The sequence below is a fragment of the Ascaphus truei genome, chromosome 23, assembly GCF_040206685.1.
Source record: "Ascaphus truei isolate aAscTru1 chromosome 23, aAscTru1.hap1, whole genome shotgun sequence".
NCBI classification, from domain to species: Eukaryota; Metazoa; Chordata; class Amphibia; order Anura; family Ascaphidae; genus Ascaphus; species Ascaphus truei.
The window spans coordinates 3370622-3390513 of record NC_134505.1 but is presented as its reverse complement, the minus strand read 5'-3'; the positions used below and the strand labels follow the sequence as shown (position 1 = coordinate 3390513).

At 45.6% G+C, this 19892-nt stretch overlaps 1 protein-coding gene across 1 annotated transcript; it reads right to left on the bottom strand.

Moving 5' to 3' along the window:
* Positions 1–3352: 3352 nt before the first annotated feature.
* Positions 3353–14624, bottom strand: LOC142473110 (keratin, type I cytoskeletal 19-like). Its single transcript, XM_075580268.1, has 8 exons — positions 14030–14624; positions 13627–13709; positions 6251–6407; positions 5996–6157; positions 5233–5358; positions 4743–4963; positions 4364–4389; positions 3353–3618 (listed from the first exon to the last, which is right to left on the bottom strand). Exons 1-8 carry the CDS (start codon positions 14573–14575, stop codon positions 3560–3562), a joined length of 1380 nt encoding a protein of 459 aa, XP_075436383.1. The 5' UTR covers positions 14576–14624; the 3' UTR covers positions 3353–3559.
* Between the last annotated feature and the right edge of the window lie 5268 nt (positions 14625–19892).

Genomic DNA, 19892 nt, shown 5'->3' with positions numbered 1-19892 from the left:
ATCAGACTCTCCCCCAGCACCACGCACCATCAGACTCTCCCCCAGCACCACGCACCGTCAGACTCTCCCCCCAGCACCACGCACCGTCAGACTCTCCCCCAGCACCACGCACCATCAGACTCTCCCCCCAGCACCACGCACCGTCAGACTCTCCCCCAGCACCACGCACCATCAGACTCTCCCCCAGCACCGCGCACCGTCAGACTCTCCCCCAGCACCGCGCACCGTCAGACTCTCCCCCCAGCACCACGCACCGTCAGACTCTCCCCCAGCACCGCGCACCGTCAGACTCTCCCCCCAGCACCACGCACCGTCAGACTCTCCCCCAGCACCACGCACCATCAGACTCTCCCCCAGCACCGCGCACCGTCAGACTCTCCCCCAGCACCACGCACCGTCAGACTCTCCCCCAGCACCGCGCACTATCAGACTCTCCCCCAGCACCACGCACCATCAGACTCTCCCTCAGCTTTTAGATGTTTTAAAAACTCCCTGAAAACTCACCCTTTTCAAGGAAGCCTACACGCCTTACCTCTAACATCCACCTGCCCTCCAACCACATTGGAACCAGCTGTGTGGCTGGACCAAATACCACCCTATGTAACACAATACCCTCCCCTCCCCCCATCCCCCAACCTTAATGGCCTCAGCTGTCAGACTGGGCCATATTCTAACCCGAGCCACACCTTATCCTAAAATGAGCAGCCACCTTCTTGTTTCAACATTGTCCCTCATTCCCTCTGGACTGTAAGCTCTCCCGAGCCGGGCCCTCATTACGATGTCTGTATCTGTGTGTGCATGTTTTTCCTCACTTGTATGTAACTGCTTATGTTTTTGTAATGTACAGAATATATAACTCTATACTCCACTGTACCACGCTGCAGAGTTTGTTGGCGCTTCACAAATAAACAGTAATAATGAAGGATCTCTATAATTGTCTGATATCCATACTTGAAGAAGAGTGACATGAGCATTTAAATGCATTTGTTAAGCAGTGGGAAGAATATGTCCATCTTGCATCAATTAGGCCCTGATATTGCCTTGGTAAATTTCACTATTATGGGAGGTGTTTTTTTTTTTTTTTTTTTTTTTTTTTTTTACAAAGGGCAGACTAGAAATGTAACAATGACAAATGTGCCTCATGGTCCTGTAATAATACTTTATATGATTTTGTGTACTAGAGTAATACACGTTTTTATAGCTGTACTGCCACATTAGCTAATGCAAACTCATTACAAGTGACGTGTCTTACATCAATCAACTTGTCTGTAATGCGCGGGATTTCCAAGTGCTGAGCTCACAATGACTGTTTTAAGCTTTTATGTCTGTAAGACGAATGATGATGTTGATGTCCTCCCGAATTCTGGGTACAAGCTGTATGTTAATTGGTCCTTCTGAGCTTATGTAACCGTGTTGTATTGGTTCTTATCCCTAATCCTTTCTGTAAGATGAATAATGGTTACTGTTTATGTCCTTCTGCTTCATTGTGGGTGTTGATTGATCCTTCTGACATCACGTATTCGGATGATATTGATCCTTATGACTAATCCTTTTTGTAAGATGAACTCTGGTTCACCATTAATGGATTTTGTTTTTGTCATTTCAAAGTTTGAGCTTATTTTGGCAAAGCAATATACCATTGGATGCAACAAACCATGAACATTCAGCTAACTGTGTATCAGAGCGCACTAGTTTGGCTTCTTTCTTAATATTATGTAGATTGTTGCACAGAGAACCAGGATCGTGGTCTCATAGGCCCCTAATTATCCTGCCCAAATCCTATGCAAATGTAATGTAATTGATTGGAATCTGAAAAATTAGGAAGACAACTCGCTGAAAACACGGAGCAGATTTTTGTATCTGCGTCAGTTTGCGAGCAGTGACCTATGCATGAATTTAGAAAAACGTGCTTCTTACATTTGACGCAGATCTCTTTGGAGCACTGGTGGATTTATTTGGTGCAAAGCAAGCAGAAAATTGCACAAAACAAGTAGTCCTCGCTATCCAACGTTTCACTTTACAATGAATGGCATATCCAACACTTTACAATGCCATCCCGTGGGACTTTTTACGACACCTGAATGCGTTATCCGACGCCAGAATGCGTTATCCGACGCCGGAATGCGTTATCCGACGCCTGAATGCGTTATCCGACGCTCACCGCCACTGATTAACATGGGACTCGCTTTACAACGGTTTCACTATCCCACGCTACTTCCAGAACGGATCCTGGTGGATAATCGAGGACTGCCTGTATATTGCATTATAACACTGTGCCGGTTCCGGTATCCGGAAAGCACCAACCGGAAGTGAGGAACGCAGAAACCAGCGTAGGTGGCGGTGAGATCACTGAGACTCAGTCTCTCCCCGTCTACTCTTCTCAGAATTTTGCCTGAAATTGCTGCACTCGCTGTTGTTCCATTTTTAATACAAATTACCAAATTATTTGGATTATCTGCACTATTGTACCCTTCTTTCTTTCACTCCGAGATTGTATTGTATTGTATGTCTTTATTTATATAGCGCCAAAAGTGTACTCAGCGCTTCACAAAGAGTACAGTACAGGGAATTATAATAATTCAATAAGCGCAGCAAAATCAGACAATAGAAATGGAAATCCTTGCCCCGAAGAGCTTACAATCTAAGAGGTAAATTTACAGAGACAGCAGATGAGGGAATAAGTGCTGTAGATGGCAGGGCTTGGTCGCAATGGGTTGTAGGAGTGACGGTGGGTGTGGGACAATAGCCAGAGGCTATTGGGATGCTTGATTTGTGGGGCAAGTTTTAAGGTTGGTCAGGATTAAATCAGAAGGTGAGAGCAGGTGTGTTTGTCTGGGATCAGGATTAGAAGAGATCCCCAGCAGCAGGAAGGAGTAGAAAGAGGGTGTGAATACAGGATTTGTGGGGGTGCTTTTTATTGTGGGGTAAGGAAGTTGTTGGGAAAGAGGGGTACTGTATAAATAATGGTGACGTGCATGGGCACATGCATAGGTGGAGGGGAGGAGAGATGAAGAAATAGGGATAGGAGGGGAGTGGGAAGTTGGAGAGAACAGAAACGTTGACAAATGAGTGAGGAGTTATGACAATAAATTCCCAGAATTGGTTCTGTCAGGGTTTCTGCACTCACTAAGCAGTCTTCTCACATTGGAAGGTGTCTTATGCCAGAAGGCTGCTTAGCAAATATGTCCCTTAGTCCCATGTGTTCCTTAACCAGTGACTTGCCTTCCCTAGTCCAATAAACAACCCACCATTTTCATCAAGTGTCTTAAGTTCACATAACAACTGTTTGCTTAAGAAAGGAAATATTTATTTATTAGTTGAAGAAGAAACATATTTCCATAAAACCATTGAATATACAGTACGATTAAGATTTTGTACAGAGCAAGAAAAGATAAGGAAACATAACGGTTGCTTGGGTCACGCCAGAGATAGATTTACTGTACAGAGTGGTAGGTCATTGATTTCTAGAGAGTTGAGGGAATAATGTACTTCCTGTTAGTTCTGTTTCGTGGTGGTGGTGGTGGTGGTATCAGGGCTCGGCATGCCCCCGTTGTGTTTCTTAACCTTTGATTTGGTGAGCATGTTCTGTGGTTTGATGAATTTTCACACGGCGAGATCCTGGAAAGGGAAGACATTGGGGGTGAGTAAGTCGGGAGGTTGATGTACAGTAGATCCCACCCTGATGACATCTGTGTTGTTTTAGAAAAGGGTTCCACCCTCGCTAAATGTAATAAATCAATGTAAACATTTGGAAAATTCTACAGATTTTGGACTACGGTCAATGATGGATTTTATATTAGCGTGTTCCCGTTATAGTTTTGCTATTGCTCCATTTACTATTTGTAAGGTAAGTACGTAATGTACATGACGTATATATTATGGTTTATTGCCTAGGGTGCAAATTTCAGGGGACCACCTGATCTGAGTGCAGCGCTCAAGCAGCGGCTTAGTGAGTAAAGGCCCTGACTCTGAAAACAATGAAGCAGGAGAACTTCATCTGAACCTTGTTACTTTGGGCTAGTCATTTTATCACTCTGTACCAAAATTAGATTGTACGCTCAATGGAGCAAGGACTCATTGTGCCTGCAAAATTCTATATAAAGCCCTTTATATACTGTCAGCACTATATCAGAATAAATGTTTGATTATATTTGTGTTAATAAAGGTAAATAACCTATCACAATGATATTTTGTCTGTAATTTCTGAGAATAAAAATGATCAGGGAGGACGGTGGTCAAAAATCTTGGGTATAAACAGTTCTGCACTGCACATTATAGATATAAATGTTATGCAGTTGATAAAAGTATTTCTGGAGTCAAGCAATTGCACTGCAAAGACTGCCTCTGTTTCCTTTGCGCTTACCATCTTTGCCATGGGGCCCAGGAACACTGCAGGGAAGAGGGGAAAAAAGGTTTAAAGATAGAAGAAAGTAACAAATAACGACCTACATCTATTAAATCATGAAGCCTACTTGTTTGTTGGCATTGCTCTAAATTCAAAACAATTGGGCTTCTTTATGCCAATGCAATTTTATTCCTTCACTGCATTTTCTATGATCATCCCCATAGTGAGGCTGTTCCCTATATTACCACCCTTGAAAGTGAAGAATCACATTTTCTCAATGTTCTCTCACTTCTCCCAAATGATATAAATTAGGAGGTATCAATTATGGGCTCATATGTACTTTATATTGAATATACTGTACTCCATTCTGCTGCATTGGCGATTCTCTTTTACATACTGGGTGTCCTGCCCATCCAGCAGGCGTTTGTATGTGGCGATCTCCGTCTCCAGATGTGTCTTCTGGTCCATGAGGAGCCTATACTCGAGGTTCTGGCGCTCCAGGTCAGATCGAATCTGGCCCAGCTGAGCTTCAACGTTGTCGATCAGACCTTGTAATTGGGTGAGCTGGGAACTGTAAGTGTCCTCTGTCTCTGCCAAGGTGCATTCCAGGGCAGATTTCTATAAATATTAGAACATACAAAGAGTGCTTAGTTACATCTATACAAGCTTTTAAATAAATGGATGGTGTGGGCACATAGAAACAGGATGGAATGTGTACAGTTAATTGAATGACAAAGTATATTTGTAGTACATAAGGTATGCACAGTATATGACACTAGGATGGCGCACAATGTGCTATCATCATCCATCCATTACCTTTTCAGATACACTCATGTGACTGAGACGAAGGGCATTATGTATGAATAGCCAACAATGCTTATACATACCATGCTCAATTGGGTTTGCAACTCAATTTCCAGGGTCTGCACAGTGCGCCTCAACTCAATAAGTTCGCTGTTAACTGACTGTAGCTGTTCAGCATCGGAACCCACCTCGCGATTTAGTTCTTCACTCTGTAAGAGCAAAGAAACAGTAAATAAATGGATCTGTAAAAGGGATTTCATGAAAAATGTCTCGGATATCTTGAAGTTGACATGTTAGAGCATTAAAATGGACTCCCAGTTGAGTCATTTTCATCCCGTATGTTTTAGCATCAATGCATCATGGTGCGTTTGTTCGTTTTGCCGCATAAGCTGCCAGTTTGGGGAGTGTCAATAATAGAAGTTAAGGAGCAATTACCAGACACACATATGGGATGTGCTGTATAAAATTCGGTGTATCATAGCCTCGTCATCTAAATTTTGCCAAATCTAATATAGCATAACCCCACAGGATAACAATGTGTATCGAGTATAATAAAGTTGACTAACGTAGTACGTTTTAAGCAGAAAATTGTGTAGTGTATCAAAGCAAAGCTTTCTTTGCATTTATACGTAGATGTTATAGAATCTCACTGTGGTGCCAAAAAATAGTGAAAATACAGTATAACCAATTGTAGCACTCTGTCTATTATTGAGAAAGGTCTTTCCTCATGAATTTGTTACATGCAGGTGTAGGAATTCTCATATCAGATTTAAGGATGTGTTGTGTCTGTTTCACGCAGTTCGGCACCCCTAGGCAAATATAGGAGGATATAATAAATCCAGATACCCTTGCAAGGAACATGTTCTCAGCCTCCCTCATGTTCCTCTCCATCAGGTTTTCATATTGCTCTCGGATTTCGGACAAGGCTCTATTCATATCCACAGATGGAGCAGCGTTCACTTCCACATTGACTCTGGCGCCCAGCTGAGTGCGCAAATTGTTCACTTCCTGCAAGGACACAAAGGAGGGCCATGAGAAGTGAAGTGTGGCATTTTGTGTTTCTCAGTGCTATAAGAGTTCTGCTCTTGTCCTATACATTACCTCCTCATGGTTCCTCCTCATTTGCAGTAGCTCTTCCTGGAGGCTTTTAACTTGCATCTCCAGGTTGCACCTCACAGTGGACAGTCTTTCCAGGACTCTCCGCAGACAGTTCACATCCGCCTCAACATTGTTCCTCAGATTTAGCTCCATCTCATACCTTTGCAGAGAGTGCGAAAAGGAGATTAAGGGCTATGGAGTCCATAAAATACATAGTTACATAGTAGACTAGCTGAGAGACCCGGCGTTGCCCGGGATGTAAATGCGTAATAGGTAGTATTATTTATAAATCGTGGAACAATAGGTGACTATTTGTTGGAAAGGTTGGATAATAATGTTGAAAAGAAAGATGGAATAAAATGTAATACGATGTTGTTTAAAAATGGTTTATTGTAAACACACCACAGTACAATGTATATTTTGGTGACATAAAAGATGTAAAAATGTGAGGCGTGTGTCCTGCTAGGGTGTGAGGCGGCAGGTGTCGCGTGGGTTGTGAGTGCTCTCTGTGAGTGGGGGTCCTGCTAGGGTGTGAGGCGGTTGGTCAGTGATGTCGGTGCGTAGGGGCGGGAGGCAGCAGGTGTGTGTGGCGGCAGGTATGTGTCGAGAGTGGCGGGTGTCTGTTGAGTGCATGCAACGGCTATGAGGCGGTGGGTGAAAGGCAGAGGCGGCCGGAGTAAGGGCGGGTGAAAGGCAGGGGAGGGTGAAAGGCAGAGGCGGGTGGGCGCGAAAGCAGAGGAAGGAAGGCGGGGGTGGGGAGGCGGGAAGGCGGGCAGGAGAAGTGGAAGGGGTGGAGGAGGGGGAAGGGGTGGAAGGGTTGGAGGAGGGGGGAAGGGGTGGAAGGGTGGGAGGGGGGAAGGGGTGGAAGGGTGGGAGGGGGGAAGGGGTGGAAGAGGGTGGGAGGGGGGGGGAAGAGGGTGGGAGGGGGGGTGGAAGGGAGGGAAGGGGGGTGAAAGGGGAGCGGAGGGGGGGGAAAGGGGAGCGGAGGGGGGGGAAAGGGGAGCGGAGGGGGGGGGAAAGGGTAGCGGAGGGGGGGAAGGGGAGCGGAGGGGGGGGAAGGGTAGCGGAGGGGGGGGGAAGGGGAGCGGAGGGGGGGAAGGGGAGCGGAGGGGGGGAAGGGGAGCGGAGGGGGGGGAAGGGGAGCGGAGGGGGGGGAAGGGGAGCGGAGGGGGGAAGGGGAGCGGAGGGGGGGAAGGGGAGCGGAGGGGGGGGAAAGTGTAGCGGAGGGGGGGGAAGGGGAGCGGAGGGGGGGGAAGGGGAGCGGAGGGGGGGGAAGGGTAGCGGAGGGGGGGGAAGGGTAGCGGAGGGGGGGAAGGGGAGCGGAGGGGGGGGAAGGGGAGCGGAGGGGGGGGAAGGGGAGCGGAGGGGGGGAAGGGGAGCGGAGGGGGGGAAGGGGAGCGGAGGGGGGGGAGAAGAGGGGGGGAGGCGGAGCGGAGGGGGGGGAAGGGGAGGGGGAAGGGAGCGGAGGGGGGAAGGGGAGCTGAGGGGGGCAAGGGGAGTGGAGGGGAGTTTAAGGGGAGCGGATGGGGGGGAAGGGGAGCGGAGGGGGGCAAGGGGAGTGGAGGGGAGTTTAAGGGGAGCGGATGGGGGAAGGGGAGCGGAGAGGGAGAAGGGGAGCGGAGAGGGGGAAGGGGAGCGGAGGGGAGTTTAAGGGGAGCGGATGGGGGGGGAAAGGGGAGCGGAGAGGGGGAAGGGGAGCGGAGGGGAGTTTAAGGGGAGTGGACGGGAGGGGGAAGGGGAGCAGAGAGGGAGAAGGGGAGCGGAGAGGGGGAAGGGGAGCGGAGGGGAGTTTAAGGGGAGCGGATGGGGGGGGAAAGGGGAGCGGAGAGGGGGAAGGGGAGCGGAGGGGAGTTTAAGGGGAGCGGATGGGAGGGGGAAGGGGAGCGGAGAGGGGGAAGGGGAGCGGAGTTTAAGGGGAGCGGATGGGGGGGGAAAGGGGAGCGGAGAGGGGGAAGGGGAGCGGAGGGGAGTTTAAGGGGAGCGGATGGGAGGGGAAAGGGGAGCGGAGAGGGGGAAGGGGAGCGGAGGGGAGTTTAAGGGGAGCGGATGGGGGAAAGGGGAGCAGAGGGGGGGAAAGGGGAGCAGAGGGGGGGAAAGGGGAGCAGAGGGGGGGGGAAAGGGGAGCGACAGTGGGGGGGAAAGGTGAGCGGAGGGGGGGGAAAGGGGAGCGGAGGGGGGGAAGGGGAGCGGAGGGGGGAAGGGGATCACAGGGGGGGAAGGGGAGCGGAGGGGGGGGAAAAGGAGCGGAGGGGGGAATGGGGAGCAGAGGGGGGGAAGGAGCAGAGGGGGGGAAGGAGCGGAGGGGGGAAGGGGAGCGGAGGGGGGGAAGGGGAGCGGTGGGGGGGAATGGGGAGCGGAGGGGAGTTTAAGGGGAGCGGATGGGGGGAAAGGGGAGCAGAGGGGGGGAATGGGGAGCGGAGGGGGGGAAAGGGGAGCGGAGGGGGGGAAAGGGGAGCGGGGGGGGAAAGGGGAGTGGAGGGGGGGGAAAGGGGAGTGGAGGGGGGATGGGGAGCGGAGGGGGGAAGGGGGTCACGGGGGGGAAGGGGAGCAGAGGGGGGGGAAGCGGAGCGGAGGGGGGAATGGGAAGCAGAGGGGGGGAAGGAGCAGAGGGGGGGAAGGAGCGGAGGGGGGGAAGGGGAGCGGAGGGGGGGAGGGGAGCAGAGGGGGGGAAGGGGAGCGGAGGGGGGGAATGGGGAGCGGAGGGGGGGGAAGGGGAGTGGGGGGGGAAAGGGGAGTGGGGGGGAAAGGGGAGTGGGGGGGGGAAAGGGGAGTGGGGGGTGGGAAAGGGAAAGGGGAGTGGGGGTGGGTGGAGAGCAGGGTGCATATGTATTGTCATAATTTATGTATCCGCATGCCCCCCCCTTGTCCGGGCGTCCGTCCTCCCGCTGGCTCGGCGGCTCTCCGCTCCCCCTTCTTGGTTCCCCGATGGCTCGGGACTCGCTCTTCGCCCCCCCGTTCCCCTTGACTCGTTCTTCGCCCCCCCCCCCCCGCCGTTCCCTGTGACTCGGGGCTCGCTCCCCCATTCCCCGTGACTCACTCTCCCCCCTCTCCCCCCCCGGTCGATCGCTTTGTCCCCCGATGTGTCTGACTGAGGCGCGTGCAGGCGGCGGCAGGAAGCGCCATGTGTCTTCCTGGGTCCTGGCCTGAGGCGCGAGGTTGCGCGCCTGAAATAGGTGAGTTACTGGTGCCATAAGTTGAGGCAGGACGTGCAGTGGTGTGACTTACCTGGGCGGGAGGGGTGTGTGTGTTGTGTGTGTGTGTTGGACCGTTTGTTGGACCTTTGGCCCGTCACTCCGACTCAGGCCAATGAGAGGTGTGCGGGGGCGGGCGGGCCAAGGAAGCCATCTCATTGGCCTGAGGCGGAGTGACGGGCCAAAGGTCCAATGGGATTGCTCCTAGGGACAGGGAACACAGTACAGACAGGGAGATATACATACAACGGTTTGAGAAATATATAGATAGATGAGGTTGAAAAAACATATGCCCATCGAGTTCAACTTACAGTATGCTAAATTTAGACTACAGATACTTATCCTATATTTGTACTTACAGTATTTTGATCCAGAGGAAGGCAAACAAAAAAAAAAGTGAAACATCATCCGATTCTGTCTCATAAGGGAGAAATTGAATTCCTGATTTCAAATAAGGGCCGTCAGATTTCTCCCTGGATCAACAACCTTTCCTTTCTAAAAAGATATCCAACTTTTTTTTTTAACATATCCACTGTATCTGCCATCCCAGTCTCCCTGGGTAGTGAACCGCACACTGTAACTGCCCCTACTGTAAAGAACCCTTTCCTTTGTTGCTGGTGACATTTCCTTTCTTCCAACCTTAAGCGGTGACCCGAGTCCTTTATACTGCCCTTGGGGTGAATAGTTCTTTTGAAAGCTTCATGTATTGTCCCCGAATATTTTTGTACATACAGTAGTTATTATATCCCTTTTTAGATGCCTCTTTACTAATGTAAGCAAACCTAAATTAGCTAGCCTCTCCTCATAAGTCAGATTTTCCACCCCCTTTATTCATTTGGTGGCTCTTCTCTGCACTTTTTCTAGTTCCATAATGTATTTTTTTATGGAGCGGTACCTAAATCTGTACTCCATATTCAAAGTGTGGTCTTACAAATGCTTTATAGAGGAGAATAATTATGTTTACTTCCCTTCCATCCTTTTCCCGTTTAATGCAAGATAAGATCTTGTTTGCATGACATTGTTCACTATTGCGAAGGCTTTTGTCTACCAGCACTCCAAAATCCTTCTCCATCAAGGATTCACCTAATTTTTCCCCGTTTAATTTGTAAGTCACCTGTTTATTCTTGCTTCCCAAATGCATAACCTTAAATTTTTCTGTATTAAACCTCACCTGGCATTTACCTGCCCAAGCTTACAGTCTCTCCAAGTCCTTCTGAAGAGAAATGACATCCTGCTCTGATTCTATTAGTAAATATACAATTTAGTGTCGTCAGCAAAGATGGAGACTTTGCTCTCGATGCCAACCTCAAGGTCATTAATAAACAAGTTAAAAAGCAGGGGTCCCAGTACCGATCCCTTTTTTTTATTTATTTATTTATAAAATGTTTTACCAGGAAGAAATACATTGAGAGTTACCTCTCGTTTTCAAGTATGTCCTGGACATAGTTAATATGACAAATAACACTTGGTTACAAATACAGTTACTTAAATGAACAGGGTATACATTATATACAAGACATTGCGTGCACAGTTAAAGAAAATATATATTATGAGCGTATGTAACAGTTACAGACCAGATTAAAATGTGAGACAGCGTTAGATTTGAAAGAACTTAAACTGGTGGTGGATGTGAGAGTCTCCGGTAGGTTGTTCCAGTTTTGGGGTGCACGGTAAGAGAAGGAGGAGCGGCCGGATACTTTGTTGAGCCTTGGGACCATGAACAGTCTTTTGGAGTCTGATCTCAGGTGATAGGTGCTGCATGTGGTAGGGGTGAGGAGCTTGTTCAGATAGGTGAGTAGCTTGCCCAGAAAGTATTTGAAGGCAAGACAGGAAAGGTGAACTTTGCGCCTAGACTCGAGTGATGACCAATCTAGTTCTTTGAGCATTTCGCAGTGATATGTGTTGTAGTTGCATTGGAGAACGAAACGACAAATTGAATTGTAGAGGGTGTCACGTTTGCCAAGGTGGGTTTGAGGTGCCGAGCCATATACTATGTCTCCATAGTCGATAATTAGCATTAGCATCTGCTGTGCAATACGCTTTCTGACCAGCAGGCTTAGGGAGGATTTGTTCCTGTAAAGTACACCTAGTTTGACATAGGTTTTGGATGTCAGGGCATCAATGTGCATTCCGAATGTTAAGTGGGAGTCAAACCATATGCCCAGGTATTTAAAACTAGTAACAGGAGTTAGGGTGGTGTTAGCGTTGGTTCTGATCTGGAGCTCAGTCACTGGAAGCTTTAAAAATTTAGTCTTGGTCCCAAATACCATTGTTACAGTCTTGTCAGTGTTTAAAAACAGTTTGTTTTGGGAAATCCAGTTTTCGAGTCTCAAAAAGTCAGACTGAAGTACGTGTTCAAGGTCAGTGAGGCTATGGCTGTGTGCATCTAAGATTGTGTCATCTGCATACATGTGTATTGAAGCTTCCTTACAAGCTGTGGGAAGATCATTAATGAACACTGAGAAGAGTAGGGGCCCCAGAACAGAGCCTTGCGGGACGCCACAGGTGATATCCAGGGGGTTGGAGTTAGAGCCTGAGATGGACACATGTTGGGATCTACCTGATAGGTAGGACTGAAATCAGTTTAAAGCATGCTTCCCTATTCCAGAGCTCTGGAGTTTGTTAAGCAGGATAGCATGATCAACAGTATCAAAAGCCTTTGCAAAATCTAGGAATATTGTACCAGTGAGTTGACCACGTTACATTCCACACTGGATTTCATTGCAAACTTTTAGCAGGGTAGTTACGGTAGAGTGTTTGGGGCGAAAGCCAGATTGGAATTAGCTAGGGTACTCCTAAGGTACTCCACTCACGACTTTAGCCCAACCTGAAAAAGTTCCATTTATTGTATGACATGATATGTTTATCCTTTTACATTTAACATTTTCTGAGTACCACGAGCTTTATTCTGTACACTAACCTCTTATTTTGCACCGTATCAAAAGCCTATGCAAAAATCTAAGTAGACCACATAAACTGCATTACCTTGGTCCAAATTCCTACTTACCTCCTCAAATAAACTAATAAGGTTAGTTTGGCACGACCTAGCCTTCATAAATCCATGCTGACTATTACTAATAATTGTGTTATCCATTAGGTATTCCTGAATATTATCCCATACTAAACCTTCCAATAGCTTCCCCACTATTGAAGTCAGCCTTACAGGTCTGTAATTCCCCAGTTGTCATCCAGCTCCCTCTTTAAATATAGGCACCACGCCTGCTTTACGCCGATCTTGTGGTACTGAGCCTGGGGAAAGGGCGTTCTTGAATATTAAATGTAAGGGTTTGGCTATTACTGAACGTAACTCCTTAAGAATACTTGGGTGTATGCTATAGGGGCCAGGTGCTTTGTTTACTTTAATTTTATCAAGCCGCCTATGCACTTCGTCCTCAGTTAACCAATTTAAATCCAGAACCTACCAGAACTTTACATTGCAAAACTAAGTACAAAACTAAAACCCGTAAGATTGTTAGAACCAAAATCCAAACATTATTTAGAACCAAAATACCAGGCCAAGTGCCTATCTGTACTATGGAGTTACCATGTAGATCAAAACTTGGGGTGTTTCTCGACATATCTTTTTTAATTATTTTAGGTTTTTCAGTTATTTTAGTTTCCTATTTTTTTTATTATTATATATTTACTTTTGTCATGTTGTCATGCTTTGTTATGCCATTTTTTGCATTTCCCTGCTTATTTTAGATTATTTTCTATAATGTGGTACAAATCCATAGCCACAATCAAACAAACAACATTTTTTTCCTTCAACGCCTGAACCAAAAACAAAAATACTAACACGTTTTTAGAAGCAAAACAAAAAAGATTTTTAGAATCAAAACCAAACACTGGTGACCCATCCATAAAGTGTATCTATAACATGTTTGTGAGGTTTCGTAATGACTCTTACTATCTGATAAGAATGGTTATTCTGGTACAAACCAACATACAGTAGGCGGATAATGAAGCTGTGAATTTAGGTGCATGTCTATGCAACCCAATACCTATCTCTTAATTATACCTCTGCATAGATACATTTGCTTCTCCCTTATCAATGTACCATGAAATCAAATATTAGTCAAGCCTCTTGTTTCATTCTGTTTCTTCTGTCTTTTCTTTCTTCCTTAATGTACACCTGACTTCCTGTCCCCCATCCTCCCTTTCCTGTAATGTTTTTATCAGACGTACTTGTTACTGAAGTCATTTGCAGTCAGTCTGGCATTGTCAATTTGCAGAACAATCCTTGCATCTTCCACAGAGGCTGCAGAGATCTGTAAAACATTTATGAGTATGAAGTATCGTTTTAACTGCACATCGGAAAATTTACTTGGTTTGCCTGTGACTCATTAATCCCCCTCTACTGCCTTTCTCTGGCGGCGCCTTTGGCAGCATAGGGGTTAATGCAAAGCCAAACAAAGACAATCCACTTTGTTTTGCTAGATTTTATGGAGTATATTAAAAAGTGGAATTACTTCTGAATACCCCAAGGATAATTTTCCACAATATATATCAACATGTTTATTTTCTTGGTTTTCCCTATGTTCTTGTGTTAAATTTAAGTAGAGGTTGCAACACATCTTCATTCATTTACCTGACCCTGGAGCTCCTGAATGGTCCTGAGGTAGTTGTTGAAGTCAGGGACTGCTTTGGGTTGATTTCTGTCGTACCACTCTTGGATATTCCCCTCCAGCTGTGTGTTTTCCTGTTCCAGTGAGTGAACCGTCTCCAGATAGGATGAAAGTCGGTAATTCAGAAGTTGCATGGTTTCTTTCTCATTAATGCTGAACATACCATCATTCTTACAACCACTGTGATCCCCAAAGCTACCAAAGTAACTACCGTGACCGTAGACACCATGTACACTTCCATAGTCACATCCATGACCGAAAGAAGAGTGTCTGGAGATGGAGACTCCTTTACCCCCTGATCCTCCATGGACACTGGGAGCTCTGTAGTGGCCCCCACAATGGACTTTTTGGGATCCTCCATGATGAGGAATAGGGGAACCAGCATGGACTTTAGGGAAACTTCCAAGATGGAGTGAAGAGATGTGGTTGGAGATTTTGGGAGAACTATCACGACCATTGCAACTTCCTTTGATAGATCCAGAGTGAGTCTGCTTGACACTGCTGCTCATGGTGATGGCAAAGCTGGATCCTGGTGTAAACACAATTTACCCTGCAGCTTGGACAATGAAGGAAGTACAAATGAGACCTATCATTCAGTCCCCTTTTATAAGACGCCAAGGAGGCACTGCAGAAAATAAGGCAGTTTTATGGGGATTACACAGGCAGCTATCCGGGTGGGAGGAAGGGTGGACGGTTAACGATAAACAGGTGTTATCTATTTATTGAAATGCTGCACATCAGAGGGGAGCATTCACCACACCCCGGCAATATGACTGAGGTAGTCTGACATTCAGCATCACTGGAGCACTAAAACATGACCAGGGATAACACACCTTCAATAAATCTCTCCAACACTGGCAGTTTAAGATGGCCATCTCATGTGGCAGTATCCTATGGAGTCCAGACAATATAAGAGAAATGCTGCACACCTCAAAAAGAAAAATAATGATACAGTTACCGGTGCACCAGTGTTTGCACGAAAGCCTCCAATCAGTCCTGAACAGATGAACAAAGGAACATAGGGCACAACGGGTTTAGCAAATCAAACTCATTTATTGAGCCAACACGACGTTTCGACCATAATGGTCTTTATCAAGTGACAATGGCATGCCATTGTCACTTGATAAAGACCATTATGGTCGAAACGTCGTGTTGGCTCAATAAATGAGTTTGATTTGCTAAACCCATTGTGCCCTATGTTCCTTTGTTCATCTGTTCAGTATCCTATGGAGAACATCTAATAAATTGATTTATTCCGTGGTTAAAGCTTCTGATTAACTTTCTCAGCTATTGTATATGATATTGGAGATTTAAAAAGGGATGTTTATGCTGTTTGAGGTGTTATAAACAAGGACTAACCTGTTTTGCTTATAAGAGCTTCTTGAATCTAACGTACCAAGTGTGACAATACGTCTATTTTTTTAAAACTACTACTTTTGTTTATTTTGGCAGCTAAAGCAGCAATCCCCCCCTTCCACAGCCCCAGATTTGTGAGATACTCACCGTTGAAGTTACTGGTATGACTTTCTGTTTTCTTAAAGGAGATTTAAATGGCCGTCCAATAGAAAAACTGCAACCAATGATGTTGAGATCTCCTAAAGGACGAAGATTTGGCAGTGATTGGGTTTCCCCTTGGGGGGAGATTTAAACCCAGTCACTGGTAATTACCTTCGGAACTGTGGGGTCGCCAGAGCTGAGAATAGCACAGCGCGAATCGGGAGGACCCCTGGGGTTCAGCCTGTAAACAAATGAGAGGGCCAAATAAAAAAATGAGTCAGTGAAAACATAACACATCTTGTTTTACAGATACCTATTTATTAATTTTTACTATATCATGCGTTTGGTAAAAGTGGAGTTGGAAAAGTATACCCCTAGTTCACTGGTATTAACTCCTTCGTTCATTTCCCTTTTTCTTTTTAATGTTTAATGTCTTATGTTTATAAATACCTCAACTGAGCTAAGAAAACTGGTAATACTTGAACAATATATGTGTACCAATGTTGAATATTTGTTGTGTCTCTCCAAAACAATAAAAAAAAAATTGAAACAAAAAAAAAGAAAAAGAAAAGAGATTTGCAGCAAGGATAGGAAAGATAATTAAATATGATTTGCCCGCTGTTCCTTTAGAGGGTCTGTTATGCATTGTATCATTGAGCAGGACTGAAGGGGCTAAGAAACGTTCCTAGTACTCCCCAACTAACACCGGTCAAACAAGCGTGGCATTAGGTTTTTGACTCACGCGCTGAAGCATTGGGAAGCACATCCTGTACCATTAACCTCGTTGCAGTTTATAAATGATGTACCTGTTTTTACTATAATCTTATCATAATACAGTGTGGTGGGGGGGGGGGGGGGTATTCATCGCTCTGCGATTGTGCCAATCCAGGCTCTCTCGCATGGAAATCACCCATCGACTGCCATTGAAGTTTTGATTGGCACTATTGCAGCTTAATGAGTAGCCCTTATTGAGTCAACTTATGCTGCAATTTTGTAACACTTTTGATGGGCTTTGTGTAAGCCTATCCTGCTACTTGCTCACTTAAAAGACTTCCGGTGTGTCTGATATACAGGAATAATCTGTTGGCATTCTTGACCAATATAATAATGCTTAGCACTGCAGCAAATTGCCACACTTTGCCCTCTTTCGGTTCTCCTCCTGGCATCTGGATAGGTTACTGCCTCTATATTGTGCTTTTCCACAGACTGGGAATGATCCGCATTGCCACGACCATTCTGTGTGTCACCATTAGAATGTGACACTCCCATTCCAATCCAGAATCTCGGTCACATTAGTTAACCTAGCAAACAGAAGCCCCTGCTGTGTAAAATCTGAGAGTGGCAGGCAATATTTTCACTGCTGATTTCTCATTTACAGCTCAAGTGGCACTAGCTCCAACCCCTTTTACAATAGTGTACCTGCTTTCATACAGCTTCTGCTATTATTCCTAAATTAGGCTCAAAATAGAGCATACAGGGGAAGAGACTTGGAACCTTTAGGGGTTGAGTAGGAGTGCTGATAGAGGAATGAGTAGAAGGGTACAGTAGTTAGACTTCCTGCTTAACCAATATAGTACATATTGCCTAATTCCGGCTACTAATAAGTACAGGGTTGCCAGTGTTGGGTTCGCAAAAAAAACCTAGAATAAAATCAGAATTAAATAATTGTGTCTGTCTGGTTGCTGTGTGGCAATATACTCCCTCACAGTTTATTATTTACAGCGCACGTTAGTTACTATTAAAAATGGAGAATCACTAATATCCAGCGTGTATTTCTTTCATGGCTAGCTACAATGGCAGCAATCCTGACACTTAGAGCTGAGAGAGCAAATACACATGTTTCCAGCTTCAGCATAAGCAAAGGTGTATTTTTATTATTGGTCAGCCTTGTTACCTGTGTTGTGCAGAAGGGATAGCTGACTTCCTCACCTGTTTTGTGGGTGCTGTGTATCAGTCTTTTTTTTTTTTGTCAAGTCGCATACAGTACCAGCCATAAACCAAAATATACGTACCTAACATTGTTAAAAAGAAGCTTATTGAAACCAGTACAAATAATGTCCCATTCTCAAATTTTATTCCTGGCGAAACATTTCGAAAAACTTTAAAGAGCTAAAAATGTAATCGAGAAATCAGACATTTACACATTCAATTGGCAGTTTTATCAACAAATCGCAGGACACTCAGAGTTCGTAAGCGATTCCCCAATATGCTAACACTTTTTTGGCAGTGATAGTGGGGGTCTTGTATTATTATACTATCAGTGCATGTATTTCTTGCTCATAGCCCTAATAAAGGCTCTGTGGATGACCAACATATCAGTGCACAACACAGCCAAAGTCTTAGGTTAGGGAGAGTTTGTGTTTCATATTTTTGGATGCCTTGTGCTAAGTCAATCATATTGACTGAGGAGATCCCATTTAAGATAGCATCATCATTTAATATCTTCCAGCTGGTGACACAAAAAGAATGCAGCTTTTTATGTGCCTATAAAATATGTCGTGGCTTTATTAGTGAAGTTAAGGTATTTAATAGGTGATGTGTAATACTGATTAAAAACACAATGAACACAGCAATATAGTCTGTTATGCAGAACAAGCACGGTCATTGAGTCATTTATAAAAAGAAATCTGTAAATAACGTTGTATGTTCTGAACCTATGAATATATTGTATCATGGATCACTCGTGTTATACAGTAAGTGTAAAATTACATTATTCTGGAAGATACAAGCACTATTAGTGCACCGGAAGAAACCAATTGTAGAGAAAAAAATATTGGATATCAAAAAACACTATTTAAGCAGCTTTAATATAATTAAATACGCACACGGAATATCTAGACAAAGTAGATCTCCGCACATTCGACGCGTGAGACAGATATTAACGGACTCCAGGAACACATTGCCAAATATGAAGAAAAAAAAAACATGCAGAACTTAACTGAAAAAAATAGAAGACCTTGAAAACACGAGCCGAAGAAACAACTTATTGGTGTCCCTGAATCCATTACGGACAAGATCTGTGAGACTGGGTCACAAAATGGTTACCCCAACAACTATATCAACACCCAAATTGCTTACCTTTGTTGATAGAGAGAAGCAGTTAGTGACTAATGCTCTCCAGCGCTGGATTCCATGTCATTCATATTATGATATCATTCAGGAAGTTGTTGGGAATGGGGCTAGTGAGGTATATGGTAATGAGAAGTCCCCAGAAGGGCCAAATGATTGCTGAAGGTTGAGACCAGTGGTAATGACCCCTGTCTTACAGCATACAATAATGTAATAATGTTGAAATATAAAGTCAATTAACCACATATATGCCCCAATACTAAGATGAACAATGTAATGAAATACCAACATATTCTGAGTATGAACAATATGGATTAGGAGTAGGGTTCATGTTGAGGGGAATATATGCACATTATTAAACCACCGTCATGGTTTCAGTAATGAAGTGTAAAAGACGGGGTATACTTCAATGGACTCGAGGAGTTCCTATCGGAAGGACACAGGATTAACCAACGCTGAAATTAGGAAGAGGCAAATTAATTTTTGACCCAATTTAATGAAGGGGACCTTCAAGCGTAGGTTACTAGTCGAAAACCAGACCTTAACCTCAACCTGAAACCTTGGGGAAGTTCTACGTTGTTGGTCTGCTGTTTTCTTGTATCGTGTGTGGGCCTTACAGTGTCTCTTTAAGGGTCTCCTTGACTTCTTTTCAAATTACAAGTTTCTACGTGACTGCTGGAATGAGACCAAAAGTCGGAAAGCGAGGAATAAATGTTGGGTGAAACCCAAAATCTGAGAAAAAGGTCTCGGCTATCATACAGAGGAGAGGTCCTGGGAAGCAGAAGATTTTGTTTATGCTCCACGATTAGTCAGGGCCTTCCTCCAAAGATATCTAGGCAAGCCTAAAGAAGAAGAATCTGGAGAATGTTCTGGAGAGGGGAGAGTAATGTCAGGTTCATCCTGACGTATCCTACTCAGCAGTCCCCTTACACCTCCACCGGGAATGCCGCGGCTCCTGTGTAGAGTGGAGTTCCTTGTTCCTGTGTCCCAGTCCTGCTCCCGTGTCCCTGTCCTGTTACCACGTCCCAGTCCTGTCCCTGCGTTCCAGACCTGGCCCTGTGTTGCTGATCCTGCCTCTTTGCTGCCTGACTTCCGACCACTGCTGGGGCCTCCTCCGACGATCCCTTTCCACTGCCTGTCTCCGACCTCAGCAAGTGACCCCAACGACACCTCCTTGCTGCCTGCCTCCATCCTTCCTGTGACCTGTTTATGCCTTCGCTTATGTCTCTCGATTCTGGCCACTGGTATTCACTTCTGCCG

What these genes read in the sequence shown, in the direction of transcription:
- LOC142473110 (XM_075580268.1), bottom strand. Translation starts at nt 14,575, where the DNA reads ATGAGCAGCAGTGTCAAGCAGACTCACTCTGGATCTATCAAAGGAAGT. An exon ending in TTCAGGAGCTCCAGGGTCAG is followed by an intron (nt 13,710 to 14,029) that starts GTAAATGAATGA and finishes AATGTTTTACAG; the next exon opens with ATCTCTGCAGCCTCTGTGGA. An exon ending in AGAACATGTTCCTTGCAAGG is followed by an intron (nt 5,359 to 5,995) that starts GTATCTGGATTT and finishes TTGCTCTTACAG; the next exon opens with AGTGAAGAACTAAATCGCGA.